This window comes from Seriola aureovittata, chromosome 17 (genome assembly GCF_021018895.1).
Source record: "Seriola aureovittata isolate HTS-2021-v1 ecotype China chromosome 17, ASM2101889v1, whole genome shotgun sequence".
NCBI lineage: Eukaryota > Metazoa > Chordata > Actinopteri > Carangiformes > Carangidae > Seriola > Seriola aureovittata.
Window position 1 is genome coordinate 23,861,935 of NC_079380.1, and position 24,555 is coordinate 23,886,489.

The 24,555-nt window shown below is 43.2% G+C and overlaps 1 protein-coding gene across 1 annotated transcript in view; it reads left to right on the top strand.

Moving 5' to 3' along the window:
• Nucleotides 1–24,555, top strand: part of LOC130184973 (protein shisa-8) — a 100,084-nt gene that overhangs the window by 65,363 nt on the left and 10,166 nt on the right. Inside the window, exon 4 of the mRNA XM_056401119.1 lies at nt 17,748–17,864. Coding sequence (XP_056257094.1) covers nt 17,748–17,864 — 117 coding nt within the window. The remainder of the gene's footprint in view (nt 1–17,747; nt 17,865–24,555) is intronic.

The following is a 24,555-nucleotide window of genomic DNA, read 5'->3' on the forward strand; positions in this document are numbered from 1 at the left end:
TCATTAACTCTGAATGTTTTTATTTTATCAAATACGTCAGTGAATCAAGTAAAATCAGATATTTTTATCATGTTGAAAGTGGACTGAGTTATAATGGAGAGTGCGGTTGTGAAACACCGTTATAATTCACCACGATGGATAGAATACCCAGAATTCAAGAAACATGAGAGGCTGAAACATGAAGCTGCAGTTCCTCTAACGGCCACTAGAGTCTGGCTCCAGCAGTGAGTCAGTCCCCATAGACTCCCATGTTAAAATGTCCAACTTTACAGCAGAAATAAACATGTTTACAGCCTGGTACAAAAACTGTTTTGGTCTCTAGAGCTAATTTCCTCCTTCATGACACCTGTTTATACAACTCACCTGTTTACATTTTATTAAGGACTAAAGTTATGGAGAATTGAGGGCGTGGCCTCTTTGAGTGACAGGTGGGTGAGCGTGTGCTTGCCACAAACCAGCATGCACCGAAGCCTTGGCTCAACACGCCGTTTCTCCATTTTTGGATTGGCCGGGAATTAGGGGGTGGAGTCAGGTACTGCCAAGATGGCGACGGCGGAGCAGCTCTCTCTGAGCTTTAAATCCGCTGTTCGGAAACCCGTGGGTGACGTCACGGAGGCTACATCCATCTTTATTCACAGTCTATGGTTCAGGTTTGGATAGGAGGGTGGACGATGGGTCGGTCTCAGTAGAGACACTGCAGTTTGACTTTATCTGCAACAAACCCAACAACAAAGCTGCAGTCAAATCCTTCGCTTCTGGACCCAAACACCAGAACCCGACACACCGCACCGGTACGAGGTCGTCCGCAGCTGAAACACTGAAACACAAAGGAAGAGTGGAATCGTAAATCAAAGCGTTGCTCGAAGCCTTTCATCGTTGGAGCAGGTCTTTTTGAGAATGGAGAAGTCATTCATAAAAGTGAGAGCAAATCATCTCAGCAGTCGGGCTTATTTTTAGTGTGGTGGCCCACATTTCACACTACCTGAAGGATGACAGCGCATGGAGAGAGGGGATGTGTAATTATTCGGAGGTGGCTAGACCCTTATGTCCTCTCGCTCTCCCTCTCTCGCTCTCCCTCCCTCTCCCTCCTTCTCCTCTCAGATGGAGGATCCAGCTGCCAGAGTAAGACAGAATCCACAAATCACTGCCTTTGGGGAGCAAGTAAAAAAAAATAAAAAGAAAGTGGGGTAGAGACGGATAGGAGGGAGGAGGACGAGGTAGGGTGAAAAACCGATGGGCACGGTTGAAGCAGTCGGACGATAAGTAATGTATGGATCGGTTTCTAACTTTGTAAAGTGATGAGAGGACGAGTGAAGACGACAACACGAGACAGCAGCTGGATGCAGAGATGCAGATTTCTCTTCTTTTGTCGTCCCTCTCTCTTCCTAAACCATCTGCTGCCTCCGTCTCTCTTCACGTGCTGCTTCTCCCCCTCTCTCTCTCTCTCTCTTCATCTTCCTGCGTCCCTCGTGCCATCACACCTCTATCACGGCATAAATCACGCTCTTCCTCTTTCTTTTCCTCACTCTCTGTCGTTTCCTCCCACCTCTTCCTCCACCCTCTCCGCAGGGTATATAGCAGCCAATTAGCAGTCTGTGCAGAACATGCTAACAGCCCTCAAACACCCCCCGCCCCCCCCCAAACTCTACAACCCAGCTCCCTCCCAGGTGGCCTTTGCAGCACTGACCCAGTCCACCATGTTAATCGGGGATCGGTCAGAATACACCAAGATGGAGGCAGGAATAGATTGTGAGGTGGTGGTAACGGGGGGTTGTTTGGATGGAGGGTGATTTGAAGGTCAAACACAGGAGTGCATGCACACACACACACACACACACACACACACACACGAGTCAGTCTGAGAGTGCGTCTGTGGAGCATCAATCACTGTTAGACATGGTGGGTGGGCAGACGAGCAAGAGATTCACGCTTTAGGAAACACAGAGAGGAGCTGGCTCCTGATCCGACAAGACAAAGGGACTGAGGAGTGTGTGTGTGTGTGTGTGTGTGTGTGTGTGTGTGTGTGTACATACTGATTGTGCACAAGTTGTGTGTGTTTGTATGCAGTCCTCACAGGCGGTGCACGTGACCAAGGTGTTTATGTGTGTTGCTTCTAAAGTATGAGGCAGAGGAGTTAAACCCACCGCAGGAAAACAAGCTCGCTCGAGCGCAAAGCGTCTCTCACAACAGCGGCTGTTTGTGTCGTGTTCTTCTTCTTCTGCTGTGAGGTGTTGGCTTCAAATCTTCCTCTAATATTATTCATAGTGAAGAAGAGAAGAAAGAAAAGATGCTGCGCTCTTATTTTACTTTCTCTTTCTTCTGGCACTTCTTTCTATCCCACCTTCTCCCCCTCTCAGGTACATTATTATAAATGTTAATACTAATGGACATTTACAATCTGATTTTTTTATAATTCAAATTCACATGACTATTTCATGGTTTCCAAATATAGTAAATACAGGAAGTTAAACTGAGAGTTTTCCATTTGAGGAGGAGATAAAATGGCGCCTCAGTCTCTCTGGGAGGGGGTGTGTGCAGACAATCAGAGAGACTGAGTGAGTGAAAAGATTTGTCGACTCAAAAACTACAAAATCAGGTGTCGGCCACACAGACAGCTGGAAAGGAATCGTTGCACATTTTGGGAAATATTCTTATTTGCCGAGATGATCGATAAAACTGAACGAGGAGTTAGCTTAGCTTAGCTTAGCGCAAAGACTGTGAACAGGGGGGAAACAGTTAGCCACTGTCCACAGGTAAGAAACTCCACCTGTCAGCACCTGTAAAGCTCCTTATTTAACACTTTACGTAATGTCAAAATAATACATATTATAAAATGTAACTAGAGTCAGCGCCTCGTGGTCGTATCCCTCCGCCACTCTGACTAGTTCCAGGTCACATCCCTGTTTATCCACTCAGATAAAATATGAACCATCTGTGTGAAATTCGGTCATAAGTTCTGTGAAGTCTTGATTAATGGCTAAAAAAGTGTTTAATGAGGTCACCGTGACCTTTGACCTTTGACCACCAACGTCTAATCAGTTGATTCTTGAGTCCAAGTGAATGTTTGAGCAAAGTTTGAAGGGATTCCCTTGAAGAGTTCTGGAGGTGTTGCCGTGACCTTGACCTTTGACCTTTAGCCACCAAATTCTAATCAGTTCGTCCTTGAGTCCCAGTGAATGTTTGTTCCAAATGTGAAGAAGTTTCATCCAGGTGTTACTGAGATATCGTGTCCACGAGAATGATTGGGCGGACGACCTGAAAACAAGATGGCTGCTGCTCTGACTGTCGCCGAGGAATAAAATAAACAAAGGAAGCGTTCTGTACCTTTCAGTGGGTTTATTTTGTACCAGGACAAAGAGGCACATTTTTGTCACTAGGGGAACAGAGATGTTCGTTTAGACGTCCAGACAAGAAAGTACAAAAACGTGCTGAACCCAGCTGCGGAACATCTGGAGCCACGAGGCCTTTGTTCCTCTGTAGGTGGGTTCCTGTTCTCTCACTCCTCCGTGTTCACAGATCCTCCTCACCTCGGCTGCGTGAGTCAAACATTAACACGTTTCACTGCACCTCCAGTTTAAAAGCTGGAGAAACAGATGCAGGATGAAAACTGTGCTCCTCACATCCTGCCGCTTCTCACCTACATGGGTTTAACCCCCCCCCCCCCCCCCCCCCCGGTCTGTAGTTAATATTCTTGATCAGTCGCTCCGGGCCAAGGGTTGTAACGGGAGTCGTCAAGTGAAGGACGGCGCTGGTTGGCTGCTGAGTTTTATGGTGCAGCGTGAAGTCAGTCGGCTGAGCGGCTCCAGCGAGGAGAGAATATGGATGAGATCATTCCTGCACAGACACAGAGACCCGACACAACGGCTCACACACACCTGTTTATTAATGTGTGTGCACACACCCCCACAGAGGAAAGCTTGACTCACACACACACACACACACACACACACACACACACAAGCACACACAGAGTCAGGAAGCAGCAGCACCTGATCCACCTCGTCAACAGCTGCGGTGTTTCATGACGAGTGTGTGTTGGAAGCTCTGGACACGAACTCACACACACCGACTGACTGAAGATTATTTTTTAAAAAAAAAGAAAGATTATTATTGATCGATAAGGAGACGAGGCTCACACACCGTGGACACAGATTGGTCAAGATACGCATAACCTCATGTTTACAACCAATAACAAACAACTAGGAGACACACATTTACATATGTACGACTTACACACACGTCCTTGAACACGAGACAAGTTACTTAAAACCTCAACCCACATGTGACCTCTTGACCTTTCAGATAACCTCTACTGCTAACGATGCGTTCAGTGTCACAGAGGAAACTGGAGACTGAATGAGTGGTTAACTAATAACTTCAACTCCACATTTCTTTGGTATTTAAATGATGAATCGACCATTTGATCCTCTGTTTCTTTCACAAGTGGCTTCCACACACACACACACACACACACCACACACACACACACACACACACACACACACACACACACGCTTTGAAACATCCACAGTCAAAAGATCAGCCATGGTCAGTGGATGGAGACGTGTTGGTTTCATCCATTAAATACAGGTAGCCAATGAATCTGCATTTCTTTTTCCCATGAGTCAGTGCAAGACTGTGTGTGTGTGTGTGTGTGTGTGTGTGTGTGTGTGTGTGTGTGTGTGTAAACCTATTTGTTCTGCAGGACTGTTGATGGTTGTCCAGTAAATGAGGAGCATCCCGCTAACAAGTACAGGGTCACTCAACTCTGGATAAACCTACACACACTCACACACACACACACACACACACACACACACACACACACACACACACACACATCATTGAGTATCACTGTCATCAACAGTTACACATCAAATTATATCACAAGAGATTGCTCTCACTGCAGGAGACAAAACTATTAAAGTGACACTGAGCAAAGGCAGCTCTTGTGTAATAATGGGCTTCTAACATGTACATCTATATATATATACACACACACACACACACACACACACACACACACACACACACAGTGTTTTCCTTTCCTCTGTATTACTTTCACTTCACTGTCTATAGTTCCCTCCTCCGTCTCTGTTTCTTTAAGAATCCTAATTTTGTCTTTCTCCAAGTTTGAGCGTCAAACTTATTAAGACGCTTCATTATATCTATTTCTTTCTTTCTGTCTCTTTTCTTTAAGTTCCCTCTTTTCTCCACCTCCAGCGCCCTCCCTTTAAATCATCTTAGCCCCCTCTCTCCCTCCACATCTCCTCTCCTCTCTCTTTCATCCTTTATTGCATTCCTTTGGCTGCATCAAAGGTCTGTTCAGTAATATTTCATAGAGAAACTAATATGCATACGCCGTGCCCTTTCTTCCTGTCTGGATGCGTACATAAATAATTAAAATAAAGTCCATGCTTGGTGATCTTCTTTCACACAACCTGGCAGTGACTGGAGGAAGAGAGTGTGTGTCCATTTTTCTAATTATATATATGTGTGTGTGTGTGTGTGTGTGTGTGTGTGTGTGTGTGTGTGTGTGTGTGTGTCCTCACTGACCTTGAACCTTTGCGTCCTATCTACAAGTTACTGCTGCATGCTGGGATATTTTTAAAACATCCACATTTAATATTTTTTGGTTTTTGGTTTTTGACATCAAGTATTCATCATTCCTACAGTCTGAAAAAACCAGAACTGATTCTAAACTTATTTTAATTCAGTCCTCAGTGTCTCTCTAGTTTTTATATATCGACACTAATAAAGTCACCAACCTGCAATTAATGAAGCCGAGAGGTAAAGATTATTAATGTCCTCGGACAGTGTTTAGATCAGTGAAGAGAGACGTGGCCCCCAGAGTGACTCCAGGAAACTTCTTTAGAACATTTAACTTAGAAACGTGATTCGTCTCTTTTTAAACCACCATGAGAATCACCTCAGTCCGGTCACCTGACACGACTCCGGACAGAAGCTGATGAGGACCATAACGCAAAGAGCAGTGAACATGAGAGAGCAGCAGCAGATAACAGAAGCAGGGGAAAGAGAGGCGGCCGGGAGGACTGGACATGGTTGAAACACTGAGAGCTGATGGATGCCGTGTGCAGCCTGCAGCTCTCCGCTCAGGCTGCACACAGCAGCAAATACTTCCAGTAACTTGGTAAAGCAGAGTGTTCGTAGCCTGGGGAGACTCTCACTGTGGCTCATTAAGCTCATCGTTATGAGAGCACAGAGATAATTGAAGGACCGCTCACATGAGTGTATCAGCATTTTCACTGACTCAGATATTCGCACATCTGGATTCTGGCGGCTGGGCAGGCGGCCCGGCTCGTGTCAAAGTAAATCCCGTGTGGTTTGGATAGTGAAGGGTCGTCGTGGTTTGATCGTCGTGTAGAGAGACTCTGGGTTTCAGAGACGTGCGTAAGGTGAAGCTCTCGGGGCGTTTGGCCTCCGTGATGAAGGGGCGCCTTCAACACTCAGATTAGCTCAATAATTCACTAGCTCTCTGAGTGCAGGAGGAAGGAGCACACCTGTACGTACGACACAGACACACAGATCTACTGATGGTTATTATTAGTTATCATTAATTGATTTGTTGTGCGGGGAGAGGGAATGGGAAGCATGACTGAAATATCTCCACTCTTAGCTTTAGAGAGGTGTTCTGTCTCTGACAACATGAAATGAGGAAGAGATGAGGGAAGAAAAGTTTCTTACAATCTATTAAAAAACCTGCTTCTTCAGGAGGGAAAATATCTTTGTATCATGTGACGTCTGCACATGTAGAGGGAGAGAGTCCGACGTTTTCACAACTTGATATTTGATCTTAAAGATGTTTCATTTGAAATAAAGTGTGAGCTGCTCTGAGACTCCCTGAGAAGAGAAATCCTGATTAAATGTCGTCGACTCAAAAACAAACGTTCGGTGGCGACGCCCTCCAGTGGCCGAGGTAATTATGACGGGAGCAAAGGAGGAAGACAGGAAGCCGCAGGGAGGACGGACGTCAGAGCACAGCTCATTTCTCATTCCTTCGTTTGTGTTTATCGCTGTAACCATGACGATAAGGGTCCATTAACTTTAACATCGTAGCCATTCTAACTATGTTTTTCGGTTAATTTCAGTCACTTCTGTCGCTGTTATAAATGATCACCGTGAGGAGGCATGACCGTCATGAACGCGAGTTTAAGGCACAAAAGAGAGACAAAGGTTGATGATGTAACGTCTGTCACTGATAGGCTGACAGACACGAAGCTGCTGATCCTGAGTCTGAGGCAAATGTGAATTTTTTTTTTCATGAAAAGTTCATTCAGTCAAATTAGTTGAATGTGTTTCGACCCAAATTGGGTCCTGTTGCATAACGAGGGATTCTTCACCTCTCCGAGTTTCTGCAGCTGTTAGAGGGAGCTGGAGACTATTACGCAACACACACACACACACACACACACACTTACTTTCAGACACACAAAGTGCATGATGTACGGAGGTGCACACACACACACAGGTAATAGATGTGACGCTCACACAAAGTTACAAGATTTCTCAGAAACACAAATATAAGAAAAAACAAAAACAAACAGACCCAGAAAAACATCAGTGAAGGTCTGTGAGTCAGTGAGAGAGTTTCATGTGTGGTACAATTACCTCCTTTATAATAATTGAATCCTCAGAAGTTAAGAAGCGCTGGCCAGGGGTTTGCTTTGTTGTTCCTTGAAGAACAATTAGAGAGAGGAAAAGTGGGGAAGGGGAGGGAGAGAATGAGTCATGGTGACTTTGAGAGGGGCCGGTGGGACTTCAGAAGCCTGTCAGAGTTAAAGCAGCTCTTTGTAGATAATGAAAAAGAAGTAATGGAATAAAAAGATCCACTCACACTGTTTGCTCCACCGTTACATAACACACACACACACACACACACACACGCACACACACACACACACACACACGCACACACACACACACACACACACACACACACACGCACACGCACACGCACACGCACACGCACACACACACTGACAAGCACTGACGGTACCACCACAACTACAGGAAGTGTCCATGTTCGTGTGTTTGTACACAACGTTACGACCGATCACACAAACATCAGGTCGTGAGTGAATGAATACATGAAATCCTTACGGGAGGATCTACATGATGAAGGGATGAAGGAAAAGGAAGGACAGGAGCAAGATGAGTGTGCCATGAAATCAAATGAGAATAATGAGGAGGATAAATTACAAGGGAAGAACTCTCTTCTCATGTTCTGTGTCAGTATAGGTTTAGGAGACCAGCAGCCGGTCGGAAGTCTATTCATCCCAATGGGAGACGTGAACGAGATCACAGATTATGAGATTCTTTCACTCCCACAGTCGCCGAAATAAATACTGGACCCTTTTTTCACAAGCTACACGTCTTCAAAACATTCTGACATCAACATGACATTTTCCCGATCAACAGATCAGGAGAAAATTTACTTTATTCCAGACCTGCCTCTGTCTCTTATTTTTGGACTGACTTACTTATACGTGAAACCATAGATTAAACTTTAAAACTTAAATAAAACTTGTTTCATTGCTTAACAATTTCGTCCATTGTATGTCGTCATTATTTAAGTATTTTGGCGGGAAAACAGAGAGTATTAGCCTTTTAAACTGATATGACTTTGTTCCGGGTTGATCAGATGTCGTTAGTAGATAAAAACTGTGGCAAAAAAGGCGTGTATCAGTGTTGTATTGTCTATTCATCCATCAGGATCCATCAGTTAGTGTTAAAAATGTCCGAGCTTTGAGCAGCAACAGGCTGTAATAACAAGAAAGACGTGTCTGTCTTTTCTTTCCCGAAGGATGCAGGGAGGTGAGTCCAGTCTGAGAACTGTGTCCCATTTCCTGGTGCCTCCTGTAACGACGCATCAGCTGTATTACGGCTAATGGCTCTGTCCATGGTGCTGAAAAGACACCCATGATCTCAGTGGGACACTTGATGGCTCTGTCCATGGTGCTGAAAAGACACCCATGATCTCAGTGGGACACTTGATGGCTCTGTCCATGGTGCTGAAAACAACTGAGCTACGTTCAGGGAAGGATGCAAACCACAAGGGACACTCAGCTGTTGTGTGGTCTCTCTCTCTCTTTTTCCTTTATCTGATTTCCATCTGTTCATCTCTTTCTCTCTCTTTATCTCCCCCGTCACTTCATTCCATCGGCTTTTTCTTTCCATCTTCTCCTCCCATTTTAGTGATGTATCATTAACTTTGTTTACAAGGACGACAGTAATCTGACTTTTTGTTTTTCCTTGGACAGTGATGAATGGATCTAAAGCTGAACTGATCAATATTTTTTATATTTAACAGTAATAAAAATGACTTTGTGTCTCATTAAAGGCATCACTCCTGCTCTGCTGAACATTTTAACATCTTCCAGCTCATTGATTTCATTTTACAGACAATAAATTTGCTGTTTTGGTTCTGACCGACCTCGTCGCCGTTTGAGCTGTGAGCCTCTCTTCTGATTGGCTCTCTATTTTCTGGGTGATCAAATAAAAAATAGATGATTTCATTAAGAAAAAAACAAATAGTGCAAGTTTTGGATGGTGGGTCCAGGTGGGCGGGGCTTTTTGCTTGTCAGAGTTGTGACATCACAAAGTTCCAGAAGTCCTGACGGCTGGTTTTAAGGCTCAGTTTCTGAATACAGGCTGTGTGCATTTCTCTGTGGACTGAGGCTTTGATACTTTCACAGTATTAATATAGAAGCTAGACCTGATCTATAATCACACTACACATGGACACAGACCTTTACACTGGATTGAGCTTTGAACAATGAAATAGAGATAAAAAGAGATAGAAAGTGGTGTTTGTTTTTAGGAGTGGATTGAAGGTGTTTACAGAATGTCCTGAAACAATCTTAATGCAGTTTCTGCTTATCATGTCTGTTTCCTTGTTTTGCTTCAGGTCTTCATCAAATTCTTAATTTCTTTTCCTTCCTTCACTTCTCTACCTCCCTTTATCAGTCTGTATCTCTTCCTTTCTTCCACATGGCCTCTCCAACCATCTCTCCAACGGGACAGTTTTAAAAGCAAAAAGCCTGTGTCCATTCCCATGTTTATTACCAGTCCTCTGTGCATGTGTGTGTGTGTGTTGTGTGTGTGTGTGTGTAGATGTATAGCGGTCCAATGCATTATGTAAAGTGCTGAGCAGACGGGCAGCCAAAGTTCAATGCATTCAGTGTGTGGGCTAAAGGCATAAAATAATGGTGTCATCCTGGGATAAGCCCTCGTTTACCCTGCAAATAGAGTGTGAGTGGGAAAAAGAAGGGAGGGAAGGACTTCCACACTGGAGTCAGTGCACTGAAATGACTCCATTTAACAAACACAAACAAACAAAGAAGAGAGAGACCAGAGAAAGAAAGTGTTGCAGTGTGGAATGAGCAGAGTGCAACTACTCCTTCTTGTCATTTCACCAGCCTGTCTTCAGCATTATAAAGTTAAATACAAGCAATCACTGTTTGTTTTATGTAATTATTCAGACAATTTTCCAATAATAATGCCACATCAAATAAAAACTGTTCAAAATGTATCTTTAAAAGTAAATTACTGGCAACAAATAGCACTTAAAATTAGAAATGACTGTAGAGCTACAGCAGCAGTTTTCTCTCTTTAAAAACACACTGAACATATTTCATGCTCCCCTGCGTGTGCATCCACTATAATAAAAGTCTAGGTAGGGAAAAAGACAGACTTTAAAAAATTAAAGGTGGATGAGTGCTTCCCACACATCGCTTTCATTGCTTCATTGCAAGACAACAGATGGCCTGCCTCACACTCACGGAGAGAGAACAAACGAGCGGGACGAGAGCAGCTACAGGAAGAAGTAGGTGACTGAGAAAGGAAGCGGGATGCAGGGAGGGAAAAGGGAACAAAGACAGCAACCGAAGCAGGAAGAGGCATAAGAAAAGGCAACAGAGAGGGACAGAGGCAGAGATGAAGAGGAAAAGACACATGGAGAGAGGAGAGGAGGATGGGAGGAGGGGAGGAGGGGAGGAGGGGAGGAGGAGGGAGGACAGGAAGCAGCATCTGCTCGCTCTGTGGATGTTGTTAGCGTGATTCAGAGGGACTACAGAACGTCTTTGCTGCCAGTCTTTATGCTAAGCTAAGCTAAGCTAAGCTAACCAGCTGCTGGCTGTAGCTTCTTCATATTGAGCATACAGACATGAAAGTGGCATGAAAGCTAATATGCTTACTTATTAAAATGTTGAATTCTTACTTTAGAATAAAAAGACAGAATCGCTTCAAATAGTTTTTCGTAGCTTCTGCTTTAATAATTTGATCTGCTCGGCCAACATGAAACCCAGTCCCACAAACAGCCGGTGCGCTGCTTTAGGAACATGCATTCCTTGTTACATACTCAGTATAGAACATCAGACGGCCATTTTCCAACATGTGTCATAAAGTAAAGTTCTCCTCTGACCTGTCCTGCCCTCCCAGTCCTTGTTTTTTCCTCCCCTCTCCTCCTCTGGCACACTCACATGAAACGATGTGACATATACGCCACTTGGCTGTTCATCCAGTTTGCCCTACAGTTCCATAAGTGCACTCATGTTAGCCTGCGCGGCTAGCAGGGCTCGCACTCGTACCCCTTAGAGTTGTTTGGAGCTCGACGCCTCAAACAACTGGAAGGGAAACGACCTTATAGTCTGAGTGGAGTTGTTCAGCGCTCGATGCATTTACCAACACAGGACTCTCCTCTCTCTCTCTCTCTGCTACCCACAACACTTCCTCCTCCTTGCATCTATCTTCCTTACTTCCTCTTTCCCTCCCTCTCTCTCTCTCTGTGTGACAGTAGTCATGTCAGAGTAAGGCTGGCTGAAGCCCTTGCAGCAGTCAGCCTCTTTGATGTTGAGCCCTGCTGAATTAGGCCATCACCCAGCGGTGCTCTGCTGCCTGCCTGCACACACACACACACACACACACACGCACACGCACACGCACACGCACACATGCACACGCACACGCTGTACGCTTGCAAGCACACACATACAAACAAAAACAAATGCATGCTGGCAGGAAAGCATGCACATGCAAAACAAAGTATACATGCTGCTACTCACACTGAAGCACACACATGTAAGTAAACCACACAGGCCCTGAATAACAAGCACCAAGTAACAAGTTCCTGTTCTCACTCTCAGTCTCTGACACACACACACACACACACACACACACACACACACACCACACACACACACACACACACACACACACACACACACACACACACAGGATTACACTCATATACTGTAAGTCCTCATTTTCTTCTCCGCACTTCTCTTTTAATAAACATAAATTTGAATTCTTATGAGTGCCTCTCCTCTGAGGACTCTATACTATAGCACATCAAAAAACATGCACACACTGATGAACACACACACACACACACACACACACACACGGAAAAATGTAGGACATTCAGAGAGAATTTATTCAAGAATACAGAATACAGGGAAGAATTTATTCCCTTTCAATCTCCTCTCTCCCGTTCGCTCAGTACGCTGGGATGAATAGGACCAAAGTGAGCGAGGCAGGAAGCCTTTTGAATTTCACATAAAAACAGGCTGGTGACCTGACACTTCATAAAATGAACATGAAGTCTTAAAATGGAAATATACACTCCGCGCACAAAAAGGGAGAGATGAGACAAGGAGGAAATTTCTAACTGTGCTATCCCAAGTTCAGTTCTCAGATCGCAGGAATATATTTAGAAACAGAGTTTTACCAGGTGAGATTGTGAGTGCTTCATGTAAACAAAACCAAAATAATAACAATAATAACTTCAGCACTTTTCATAAAAGAGATGTGACTCAAAGTGCAAAGAAATCTAATCGCTCAATGAAACGAGGACGGACTGACGGACAATGAAAACAGACAATAGAAAGACAGAAGGTGATTAAATATGGAAATGAAAATAAAAACAGAAACCAGTAAGAATAAAGAAAGAATTAAAAGTCAGGTTAAATAATCAGCTTATCAGTCGTCTCTTCTCGGGTTGTTCCGTAGTTTAGGAAACCGTTTCCTGAACATTAAAGCTGCACTCATCAATATTCATACAGCAGAGATGGATTCAGTTATTTGGTGTAACGTGAAGGTCGTCACTCGTAAAGAAGAACGATCACTCATCTCTTTCACTGTTTCGGTTCACTCTCACTTCTCTGTCATCCCTTAGACCAACCTTTAACTTTAACACTTTGTGTTTAATGCTACCATGGTAACACATGCTAAACTGATGCAGGTCCAGGTGAGCGTTGTTCCTGCGTGTCAGTATTGTCATGTAGCACAGCTGATGTTAGCATTTAGCCCAAAGCATGGCCGCACGGAGCCGCTACGCTACATTAGCGTGGACGTATGGACTCTAAGTCTTCAGACCCAGTCGGCACCACCTCTCCCTGAACTGCTCTTTCACTAACGGAGAACTGGACTTCAGTAATCATACGCCTGACGATGATGAGCGTCATGTTCACGTAACGTGTTTTATTCTAGATAAAAAAAACAAACATGGAATCATGAAACTCTTTGAGGCGTTCGGCGGTTTTTCATCTGACAACATGAACAAATAAGAAACCCGTCCCATATTCCCCCGTCCCGTACTTGTTTGCATGAAAAAAGACAACGAGTGGTTCTGACATCTCTACGTAGTATACTGTAACAACACAACAAACCCTCTCTCTCTCTCTCTGTCTCGCTCGCTCGCTCTCTGTGCTCTCTGGTGGCCGGGAACAGCCCTGTGGTCAAACTGGAGACCGGCCAGGGATCTTTCCGTCAATTAGTTGATTTTTTTCCCTGTCTATCTCTGCCGTCAACTCTCTCTCTCTCTCTCTCTCTCTCTCTCTTTCTGTTCTTCACTCTATGTCTCCCTCTCTGCCTGTCTCATTATTTCCACTGTTGTTGGCTAGATAGCGCTTGAGAACACAACATCCGAATGTAGGGCACTTAAAGAGCAAAAGCTATTTCTTTAAATACGGTTATTAAATAATCGCTCAAAAGATCCTGAGAACTGTATCTATGAAGCGCTCGCAGGCGACTTTTAATCACTTCCTGTTTGTGTTTACTGGTTCGGACGGTCGACTGAAGGTCATGCACCTTTACATTTCTGTTTCTGAAGAGTTGTTGATGATGATGATGATGATGATGATGATGATGATGAGTGAGGAGAGCAGGTGCTGCCAGCGCTTCACATGAGACAATAACAACCCACAGTCACACACACACACATGAAATCACAACACACAGTTGTGGCTCCCTGCACTCGGCGCCGCACACAGCGTGTCATCGCTGCGTATCAATTACACGGGGAAGTGAAGATCTATTTCTAATTCAATCAGTCAGCGCTGGTGTCACATCCCTCGCTCTCTGGCTTTCTCCCTGCCTCGCCCCGCTCCCTCCGCCTCGCTCTCCCATTTCCCCCTCGCTTCACTCTCACTGATGCGTCTCCGTCATCATGGGCCTGGTGGACACGGGTGTCAGGTTTGTGTGTTTGTTTATGCGTCTGTGTGTGTGTGTGTGTGTGTGTGTGTGTGTGTGTGTGTACTTCTATTCCCCTGTGGGAAAGAGTTTAAGTTTTAGACTTGTGGAGAAGTGAGGTAATCCTGGTCTGACCTTGTTTCTTCAGAGCTGGGAGGGTTTTACAGTTAAATAAGCTTTTTGGAAGACTTTCAGACATCAAGTATCGTTCTTAAATTAACTTTCATCCCTTGTTTCTGTAACAAAATAAGACTGTGTCTTCTGACAGCGTTTTCAAAAATTAAAACTTAATTTTCTCTACATTTTTATGTAAAACTTGACACTTACATTTACTTTCCACACCCAGCGACATTAGCTCACCATCATCACTCTCCTTTTAGCTCAGTTTTGGTCTCCAACAACTCCTGAGAAAAGTGTCTCTTTAGCTTCCAGATGCTCGACGACGTTCAGCAGCGGCTCTCTAACGCTCTGTCAAACTGCTGCTGAACACGAGGCTGATGAGAGCAGCTACATCAGATACACCAGATCTTTCTACAGTATTTCTCAAGATACTTTCATATTAGATAATACCCAAGAGTTTTACATCACAATTTTCAGAACAATCTCAGCTCTTTCTATAACGAGGCTCCTTTTTAACTCTCACTGTGCAAAGACATCATTTGCGCTGAATGCTGAGAAATTGGTGCTTGAAATGTTTTCACCAAAGTCTTATGTTCATAGAAATAGAGCAACATGTGAGTAAAATAGTAGATAAATGTTTAATAAATGCCTAAAATGAAAACTGTCATTCTACCATATTTCAGAAGCCTTCGAACTCCGCCTGTGAGTTACGTACGATCTCACATGAATGAAACAGAAAGTGGAGCATCCACAGATTCTAACAGCATTTAAATCTTATTTCTGCGCTTTATTATCGCGAAGATATTAATGGAAACATCCGTCGACCTCAGAGGGTTAAAAGGTCAAGTTGTAAAACCGAAACAATGAACTGAAAGATGCTAAAAAACAAGAAAAGGGGAGAGTTGAGGGGAACTGCAGTCTCATCAAACACACTCCCAAAGTCTTTGAGAGCAAGAACTTACTGTGGATTCTGTGGATTTGTGACAAATTACACACAGTCATTTGATCCATTGTTATTATAAAAACATTGATTAGTGAAGCTTTAAACTCTCGTTTGGAAGAATGAACGTCAGTCTTCCCTGAGTATGAAGAGTTTATTCTAATCCACCTGCAAAACAAGAATCTTTTCCACGGGCTGCTGCCAGTCACATCCAGCTTCTACATTTCCTCTCATCGAATTGTCAATAAATCCGCAGGTGACATCTACAAACACGTAATCAATAGCTAAATTATTAGAATTAGCAGGACACTGACTCAGCGCAGCGGCGCGTATGAATATTAGCATCAGTCACTGGGAGCGTTGATGCATCTCCAACAACCACTCAGATGATGCTCAAGTCAAAGAGGCGACCACCGACTGAAACCGGCCCACGGGTCGTCTGTGCAGCAGGTCGTTATGACATCATAGTTAGGTTTTGTTGCCAGGCGACATCTCGTGGTCGTAGTGATGACGACAGGAGCGAAGGGGAAAAGTGTCGGTGACGTAGCATAAAGAGAGACAGAGTCCACGTCAGGGGGAGGAGGTGGTGGGTGGAATACTGTTACTGTAACCATGACAACAAAGACGGTCTGATGTCGAGGGAGCACTTATTTTAACCCAAACCACCATCTTTTCCTGAACCTAACCGAGCCATGACCGTTATTATAGTAACCATGGGGACGGTCGGTACGCCGCTCTCGGTATGTCACGGTAACCATGACAACTGAGGTCCGGTACACCTGCCGCCGTAGGGGCACACTGCCGTGGGTCGTATCAGATGGTTGTCCTGTGTAGTGGTTTAAGTTGAGGAGTTGTTGGCATGAATATAACTGGACGTTAAGAATCAGCTGTTTGTCAAACAGCACATTAATAATCGAGTGAGCCGCCTGCAGCTGGGTTTCCTTTTAATTATATTTTTTACATAAATAAAAGTTATATAAATATTTATAGTGTATACTTTCTGAAGATTTTTACTATTAATTTGACTAAAATGAGTTTTAAATGATTTTGAATGTTTAATTTGTTTAAATACATTTACATACATGCATACATATACACACATATATATATATATATATATATATATATATATATATATATATATATATATATATATATATATATATATACACACACACACTAACTTTATATTTTACCAACCCTTGTGTTGCTTTTATGGGTTTTATAATTAGCACTTATTTTTAGCATTTATACTTGTGTGTTTTTATTTAAACCTGTTAGCCCTTTACTGTGTGTGTATATATGCATGTATGTATCTATATGTTATGAATTTTACTTATTACAATTATTTATTATGAACATTATTTATTTCTTTAACTCTTTAAGTATTATATTTATTATAATTTATTAAAAACAGTAAAGCTTTATAACAACTCGAGCTCCCGTCACCTTACCTGTGTCTGCGGCCCCGTTTAAACCTTTTTTATTTATTTAATGATGATTTTATTTATGAACCAACCAGTCAATTCTGGTTTTAATGAGGGTCTTTTTAAGTGTTTTTGAACATCCGCGGTCGCTGCGTGTCCGTGCCCCTCGGATCTGTCATCTTCAGTGTTTAAAGTAATCTGCAGTAAGGAGGCATATACCCAGGATCTGTTTACACACTTCATGTTTGTGTGTTATTTCGCTTGTCAGCCGTCCTTGTGTGTTTTCTAACCGGGGGCCTATTTTAAGTACTGTTTGCCTCTGTCCCGGGTAACCTGCACATCTAAAGGCTTTATGAATATATTTGTTATTCTAAGCAGAAACATTATGTAATGAGGACAGATAGAAACACACAAATGGTTATCGAGCCTCAGCTAATCATTACATCCATTCTCCCCACCAGGGCTCATCTTATGTCACATTCTGGGTACAGTATACAATCAGTGTTTAACCACAAAGTCTCACCAACTTCATTCATGAACACAAACAAACAAACAAACAAACAAACAAAAGTCTTAAAGCTTAAGTTAGACTCGGCCCTTACAGAGGACGTACTCACGCTCTTTTAATGCTGCGTTGTTGTTGTTTCTCCCTCTTGAGAATATTCTCACAACACCAGCTGATGGAAACATATTTGGATTCTCTTTGGCCGACTTTTCACATATTTGTTGATATTTATATTTCTCTCTCTCTCTCTCTCTCTCTCTCTCAGATCACAACCATCTGAACAACGCAGCCTTGTCTCCCCTGGGTCCAGCCATGGCTTTGTCTCACCCTCATAACAACCTGGGAATCGGCTTCAACAAGTACACCTCGCTCAAGGCCGTGGGTGAGTAGGGTTACACACACACACAGACACACACACACGCACACACACACACCTTCACAACACTTAAACATGCATTTAATCCAGTGTGACCCTTAGTATGTAAATAATGGATTAAACAAGCTCAGTGTACAGCGGTCAGTGAAGCCGAACATTGTACAGTGTAAAGGAACCTGAGTCGGGACGATGGAAAAACAGAACACGTCGACATACTGCTGCACTCTGAGCGGGAGAGTGGTTACGGGAGAGGAAGCACCCATTAAGATAATAGATTTTTTATGAGTCCGACTCCCTGTTCGAAAGCTGCGACTTACTCCTGATTTCCTCCACCTCAGGATAACTACATTACGACAGTCGTGATGTCAATATTATGACTGAGATATGTCGCTGACAAGACGGAAAGCCCTTCGCCCCAGTTTGAGAAATCTGACTGAATATTTCACTGAGATCCAGTGTTTTTAAAAACTATTAATAAATGATGTGATTTACCAGCAGGATGTGTAAAACACTGCAGCAGCAGCAGAGCAGGGGAAACCAGTCTGTAAAGCTCTGCTCAGCGATCAGGCCGATCACCAGCGTGAACTTTTATTCTGTCTGCTGCAGCTAAATACAAACTTTACTGAAGCGCTGTCGCTGTTTAGCAAGAGATTAGCAGCTACACGTGCAGCACAGCTTGGCTCGGTGTTACTCTGTCCACATGTCCAACAACACACAGAACAAAACCAATACCAAGAAACTAACAGCAACTGTGCGTTTTTACACTAAAACTAATGAGCGACAAATTAGAAAACATATTTATTGTTATTGTCATCAGTCACATCAGACTCTGGTTTCCTGACATGTATATATTTGTAGGTTATGTCATTTTAACTCAGTAAATGATCCGTTTCATAATGTCTCATAGAAATCAGCATTATTATAGTTTGTAAACAAAACAATTATAATAATAATTGTGTTTATGAAGCTCAGACTTTAACCAGCTCTGAAATGTTGCAGTGTTGATGTCTTACCGATCACTTATTTTATTTTTTATTATTTATTATTTCATTTTTTATCTATATTTTTTTATTACTACATCTCATTTTACATCAATGCTTTTAACATGTTTTATTTTCTTTTTATGTCTTCTCATGTGAAGCACTTGGTGCATGTCATTTCCTTTACGAAATGTACTTGTTTATTATTATTATTAATTGTTTATGAAATATGCAGAAATGTAACTGAGCCATATGAGCACCTATAGATTTTGTACCACACCTTATTAATGCACTTCATGTTGGTTTTCCTGTGTTTTGATCTGTCACTTAGAATCATTTTAACTCTCTCTTATGATACGAATATCGTGGTGTTACATGATTGGTGCATTAGCTTTATGACACGGGGGGAAGTCCTGTATTGACCAAAGCATTAGGACATTACGATCAGTGCTGACAGTTAATGACAGCTTGCCTCTCTGTAGATAGTAATGATAATAATAACGATGTGGGAAGGTTCCAGGATGGCATTGATGACGTAACTTACACAGGGATGGAAACTCAAGTGGTTCAAAAGATGAAACAAAGAATATATGAAGATTATTTACGGATCGTACGGCGTCTAATCGTTTTTAAATCACAGAAAAAGCAGTTTAACACTCCAACATACACAGATAGATGGGCGGTGAGTGACAGTGGTCTGGACAGAGGCAAGTTCAGGTCTCAAACTCGCCCTCTGGCCATACACACACACACACACACACACACACACACACACACACACACACACACACACACACACACACACACACACACACACACACACACACACACACACACACACACACACACACACACACACCAAGTCCTCCGACCACATACACACACTCTCTTCTCCCTAATGTACAGACACACACAAGTTTAAACTTGTATAGACATAGACACACACACACACACACACACACACACACACAACACACACACACACACACATATATATATAGGATCTATCATCTGATCACTGCAGACAGAGAAGGACACGGTGACGATGACGAGCAGCGACAGCTCGACACATGAACTGTTCATCGGCACAATATGCAAAGACAGACAGAGCTGCCCATTATAGCTGAAGAGCATCAGACAGAAACTAAAGACAGTGAGACGTCCAAAGTTCAGAGGGACAAAGCTGCTCTGGTTCTTGGTCTGAAAATAATGCAGTTTAAAATAAAAACAGTGGCACATTTACTGCTCTTCTTAATAATCTACCTGATGCCAGGAAGTGGCAGACAGGAGCAGGCGTCTCATTTCTCACCAACAACCGATTGAGCTGAAATTAAAAGTGTCACAAGAAGATTTTAATCAGGATTTTCAAGTTATCTAAGTGAGCTAACGTCAGCTTCATGACTCCGTTGATGACTTTTTAATGTTTCTTTAAAACAAGTATTGTAGATATAGTGAGGAATAATGTAAGATCAGGTCGTCACTGTATTTTCCTCTAATATAACCTTCTGTAGCTTCACAGCTCAGTGTGTTTTCACTTTTCACTTTTCAAGAGAAAAAGGCTAAAGGGTGAAGATGTGCGTGGCAAACGGTAACACTATATCTCAGCTAATGTTTGCTGGAGTGTAAACCAAATACAATAAAGAGCTGCTAACGTTAGCTTAAAACTCTGTTAGCTTCCAGCTTCCTTAGATACTTTGCAGTTGATGAAATAGAAAGTTTTTCTTTAAGATAACCTTTGATCCTACATGTGTAATAACTGAAGCTAGCAAGCTAGTTAGGCAGACATGCTAACATAATGTCAGAGCAGATAAATGTGCTGTTGTTGTTACTGTTGTGTATTTGGTGTTTTGGTTGGAAGGGCTGAAAAAGAAAAAAACGTGTCCTAAAAACCTCATGAAAATAAATCGTTTTTTTGTAATTAGTTTTTAAAAACCACAGGCAGAAACTGCAGCCATTAAGACGTTTAATTGATGACTCGGAGGCCACAGCAAACTGGCCTTTTTTCACTGTCTTTTTACTTATTATTGGAAACACGTTCTCAGCAATCAGCATTAAAATAGAAAAGAGCAGAAAAGACTCAGATAAGACAATGAGAGGAAAAACTGAGGCCGGCAAAACGAGCGACGCAAACTGACTGAGAGGGAGAAGAACAGGGAAGACAGAAGCTCGTCTCATTATTCTGCTCAGTGAGAGAGAAACAAAGCAAGAAACAGCAGCAGCAGCATCTTCCCCCCCGACCACTGAACGATGAGCATCAGCCGCATTTCACTGAAAAATACTTCAAAATAACAAATCCCTCGCACAGCGACGTGCAACGCTCTCGCTCCACGCCGACGTATTCACCTCCGTCTCTGATGACACGCAGACATGCAACTGCTGCTTTGTTTGGTTTCTGTCCTGTCTTGATCTAATACACACTTCCTGCCATCAGGGACGCTGGGCCTCATGCAGCTAACACCAGATCCCAAACAATGACAACGGCAGTAAAGATAAAAGAAAACTAAAATAATGATCAAAACTAGAACTACCGACTCACAGTTGTATCCCTCCGCCGCTCAGACTAGTTCCAGGTTACATCCCTGTTTATCCAGAGTCAGAGAAAATATTGACTATTTGTAGGTGTTCGGAGGTCACTGTGACCTTGACCTTTGATCTTTGACCTTTAGCCACCAAAATCCACTCAGTTCATCCTTGAGTCTAGATGAAAGTTTTTGCCAAATTTGAAGAAAATCCTTCAAGGTGCTTTCACGAGGCCAAAACTGTGATTTGTGAGGTCACCATGCCCGTGACCTTTGACCTTTCACCCCCAAAATTGAATCAGTTCATCCTCAAGTCCTAGTGAAGTGCAACCTAGTGAAGTGCAACATCTGAAGAAGTTCCGTCGAGGCGTCTCTGAGATATCGTGTCCGTGACAAGTGGACGGAGAGACAACCTGAAAACAAAATGGCTGCTGCTCTGACTGTTGCCGGCGGTGGAAAAAAAATGTATCATATAAAATGGAAAAACAATGGCATACTGTCATCCTGTGTATTTATTTTCAATTGTTTTATAATATAAACAATCAATCACCCTCTTCCTCTTGACCATGAACATGTAAATACAGGCGGTCGGCATCAGGTCTGAATCCACTGTGAAATATTTCATCATCACACAGATTCACGTAGTGACAGAAGATTCAGATCTATTTTTAATTCCTCTGGATAATTCATTCATTCTCATTCTCAGTGGATCCGATGCAGGATTTTTAAAGCATTGTTCAACATTTTGGGAAATGTGTATTTTTGTCGAGACTGATTCCATCTTCATGTCTTTCAAGTGAACACAGCTTAGCCTAGCCTAGCTTAGCTTAGCTTTACATGTGCTGTTAGGTGAAGTTATTTGACAGAGCCAGACCAGCTGTTTCTCCATGTCTCCACTCTTTATGCTAAGCTAAGCTAACCAGCGCCAGAGAGCTGTCATCCTCACATGCAGTGGTCAAATTTCAATCTGCACGCTGTGACGAACACGGAAACTAAACAGGAAGTAGACCTGAAACTGGTCACTGTGGAAACGGAGCTCCTTCCCCAGGCTGCTCTCTGTCCCTGAGCTGCTGCTGCTGCTCCTCCTCCTCCTCCTCCTCCTCCTCCTCCTCCTCCTCCTCCTCCTCCTGCTCCTCCTGCTCCTCCTGCTCCGGAAAAACATATCTTTGTTGCAGGCAAAGTCTGCGACTGTAAGACCTCACAGCGAACAGCAACCATGGCAGAAAAGATCATGCAACAGCTTCTTCCCCCCCAGCTGTGGGAATCCTCGACACCCCCAGCCCCCTCCCCTCTGCTCCGTGAGAGTCGATATTTTGCCTCTAGAAATGAACAAAAAAGAGAAAGAAGCTTGAACCTCGAGTAAATACGTTTCCTAAAATGTCAGATAATTCCTCGAAGCATGAATCGAGGAATAACGTTCTGTTGTTTCTCTCTAAGAAACTGGCCACAGAAACGATCCAATCATCTTTTCACACATGCTTATCAGTTCTCTTGCTGCGCAATAAACAAGACAGCGGATCCAGAGCTGCTGGCCGTGCGGCAAAGTCACGGCTAGGACACGCAACAGCTCGGCCCGGGCGGCTGACCGATTGCCAGGTGAAACGGCGGGAATCTGGACCGAGCTGCTTCCTTCTTAAACACACTGCAGCGGTTAACAGCTGATGTTTGTTTACTAAAATCTCTCTCTCACAAAGCAAGACGAGGAGGAAGAGGGGAAGACAGAGAAAAAAAAAGGAAGCAGGAAGTACAAAAGGAATTTATAAAGAAGAAAAGAAGAGAGGAAGGGCGGAACAGATCAAAGAGGTCGGGAAACTGCGTGTCAGCAAACCTGCGCCAGGTGTAACAGCAGGACCCGGCGCCAGCAGCTGTGAGGAATCCATCTTAAATAAAGTGAAAGGAGGACAGGTGAAGGAGGAGGCGTCGGGTAAAGACGCTAAAGGTGAGCGAGAAGGTGAGAGAGCAGACAAGCAGAATCCGAGAGCGACAGGAGGAGGAAACAAACTTTGAGTTCACCGGTGTTTTTATTCATTAACCTCGTGTTCACTTGGGCGTCATGGAACTCGGAGCTGTTTTCATTGAAGACGCCGTTTTAAAACACGAACACATACTTCATGTGTGATTCACGGAGCTCGACACGTGCGTCAGGTCTCCAGGAAGGAAAACAACAGGAGACAGAAGGCGGAGGGATTTTCTTGAAAAGGGTGTGAAAGGCTTCGTGCCAGGCAGCTAGGACTCCAAGTTCTGGGCCAGGACAGCCTGAAGTCTTTAATTAAAGTCTAACGATCCAACAGTCTGAGCAGTACTGGAGATACTGTGGAAACATGGCTGTAAAGTTAAATAATATCCGGTGATTGTTTCTCCAAAATCTATCTACCTATAGCATTTTTCAAAAGGTCAGAGAAGCCAAATTTAAAAAAAAGAATTATGAATCATTTCATAAAATATTGTCATGGAAACGAGACGACGTGTCCACAGACTCACTGATAATGTTTTAGGGAACTTTTAAAGTCAGTGAGATGAAATGAGATATTTCTGCAGCGTGGTCGCTTCAGGTCAACAAACGGGTGAAATAAGTTTTTGGTAGATTTTGAAGACTACATGAATTGGAGTGATCTCAAATTCCCCAAAAGATGTCTTTGAAGATGAAGGCTCCTCCAACTTCCTCTGGTTCAAAGTTCTTTTTTTGCGTTTTTTTGTTGTTTTGCACTTCAGGGTGAGGTTCCTTTATCGGCGCTGATCAGTGGAGAACCTGCGGAGACTAATGAGGTGAAACATACCGACGTGGCTCCTGAATTTCTCTTCACTACAGGGAGGTGGAAACAGTGTGTGAGAGTGTGTGGATTCTCTCGCAAGGATGTGATTTTATTTTATTTGAAACTCCAAAATCCGCAGGACTTTCCTGACCGGAGAACATCAACACTATTTTAAATCCCTGCTCTAGAGTTTCCGTCTGAATCACCACAAAATATGAAGAAGTGGTGCAAACCGAGACGTAGAATATTTCAATCTGATGCAATACGAACATGGCATCTGGGGTTTTAAAAATTTCATTCACTGTAAGACGTCACACGGCTGCAATGAAGTGTCGAACAGGCCGTTACAGAACACGCCGGCATGGAGAACATGGAGCAAATATAAGAGCAAAACCAAGTGTTTAAGAGGTTTAGAGCAGATCAACAGACAGTATGTGGTCACTGC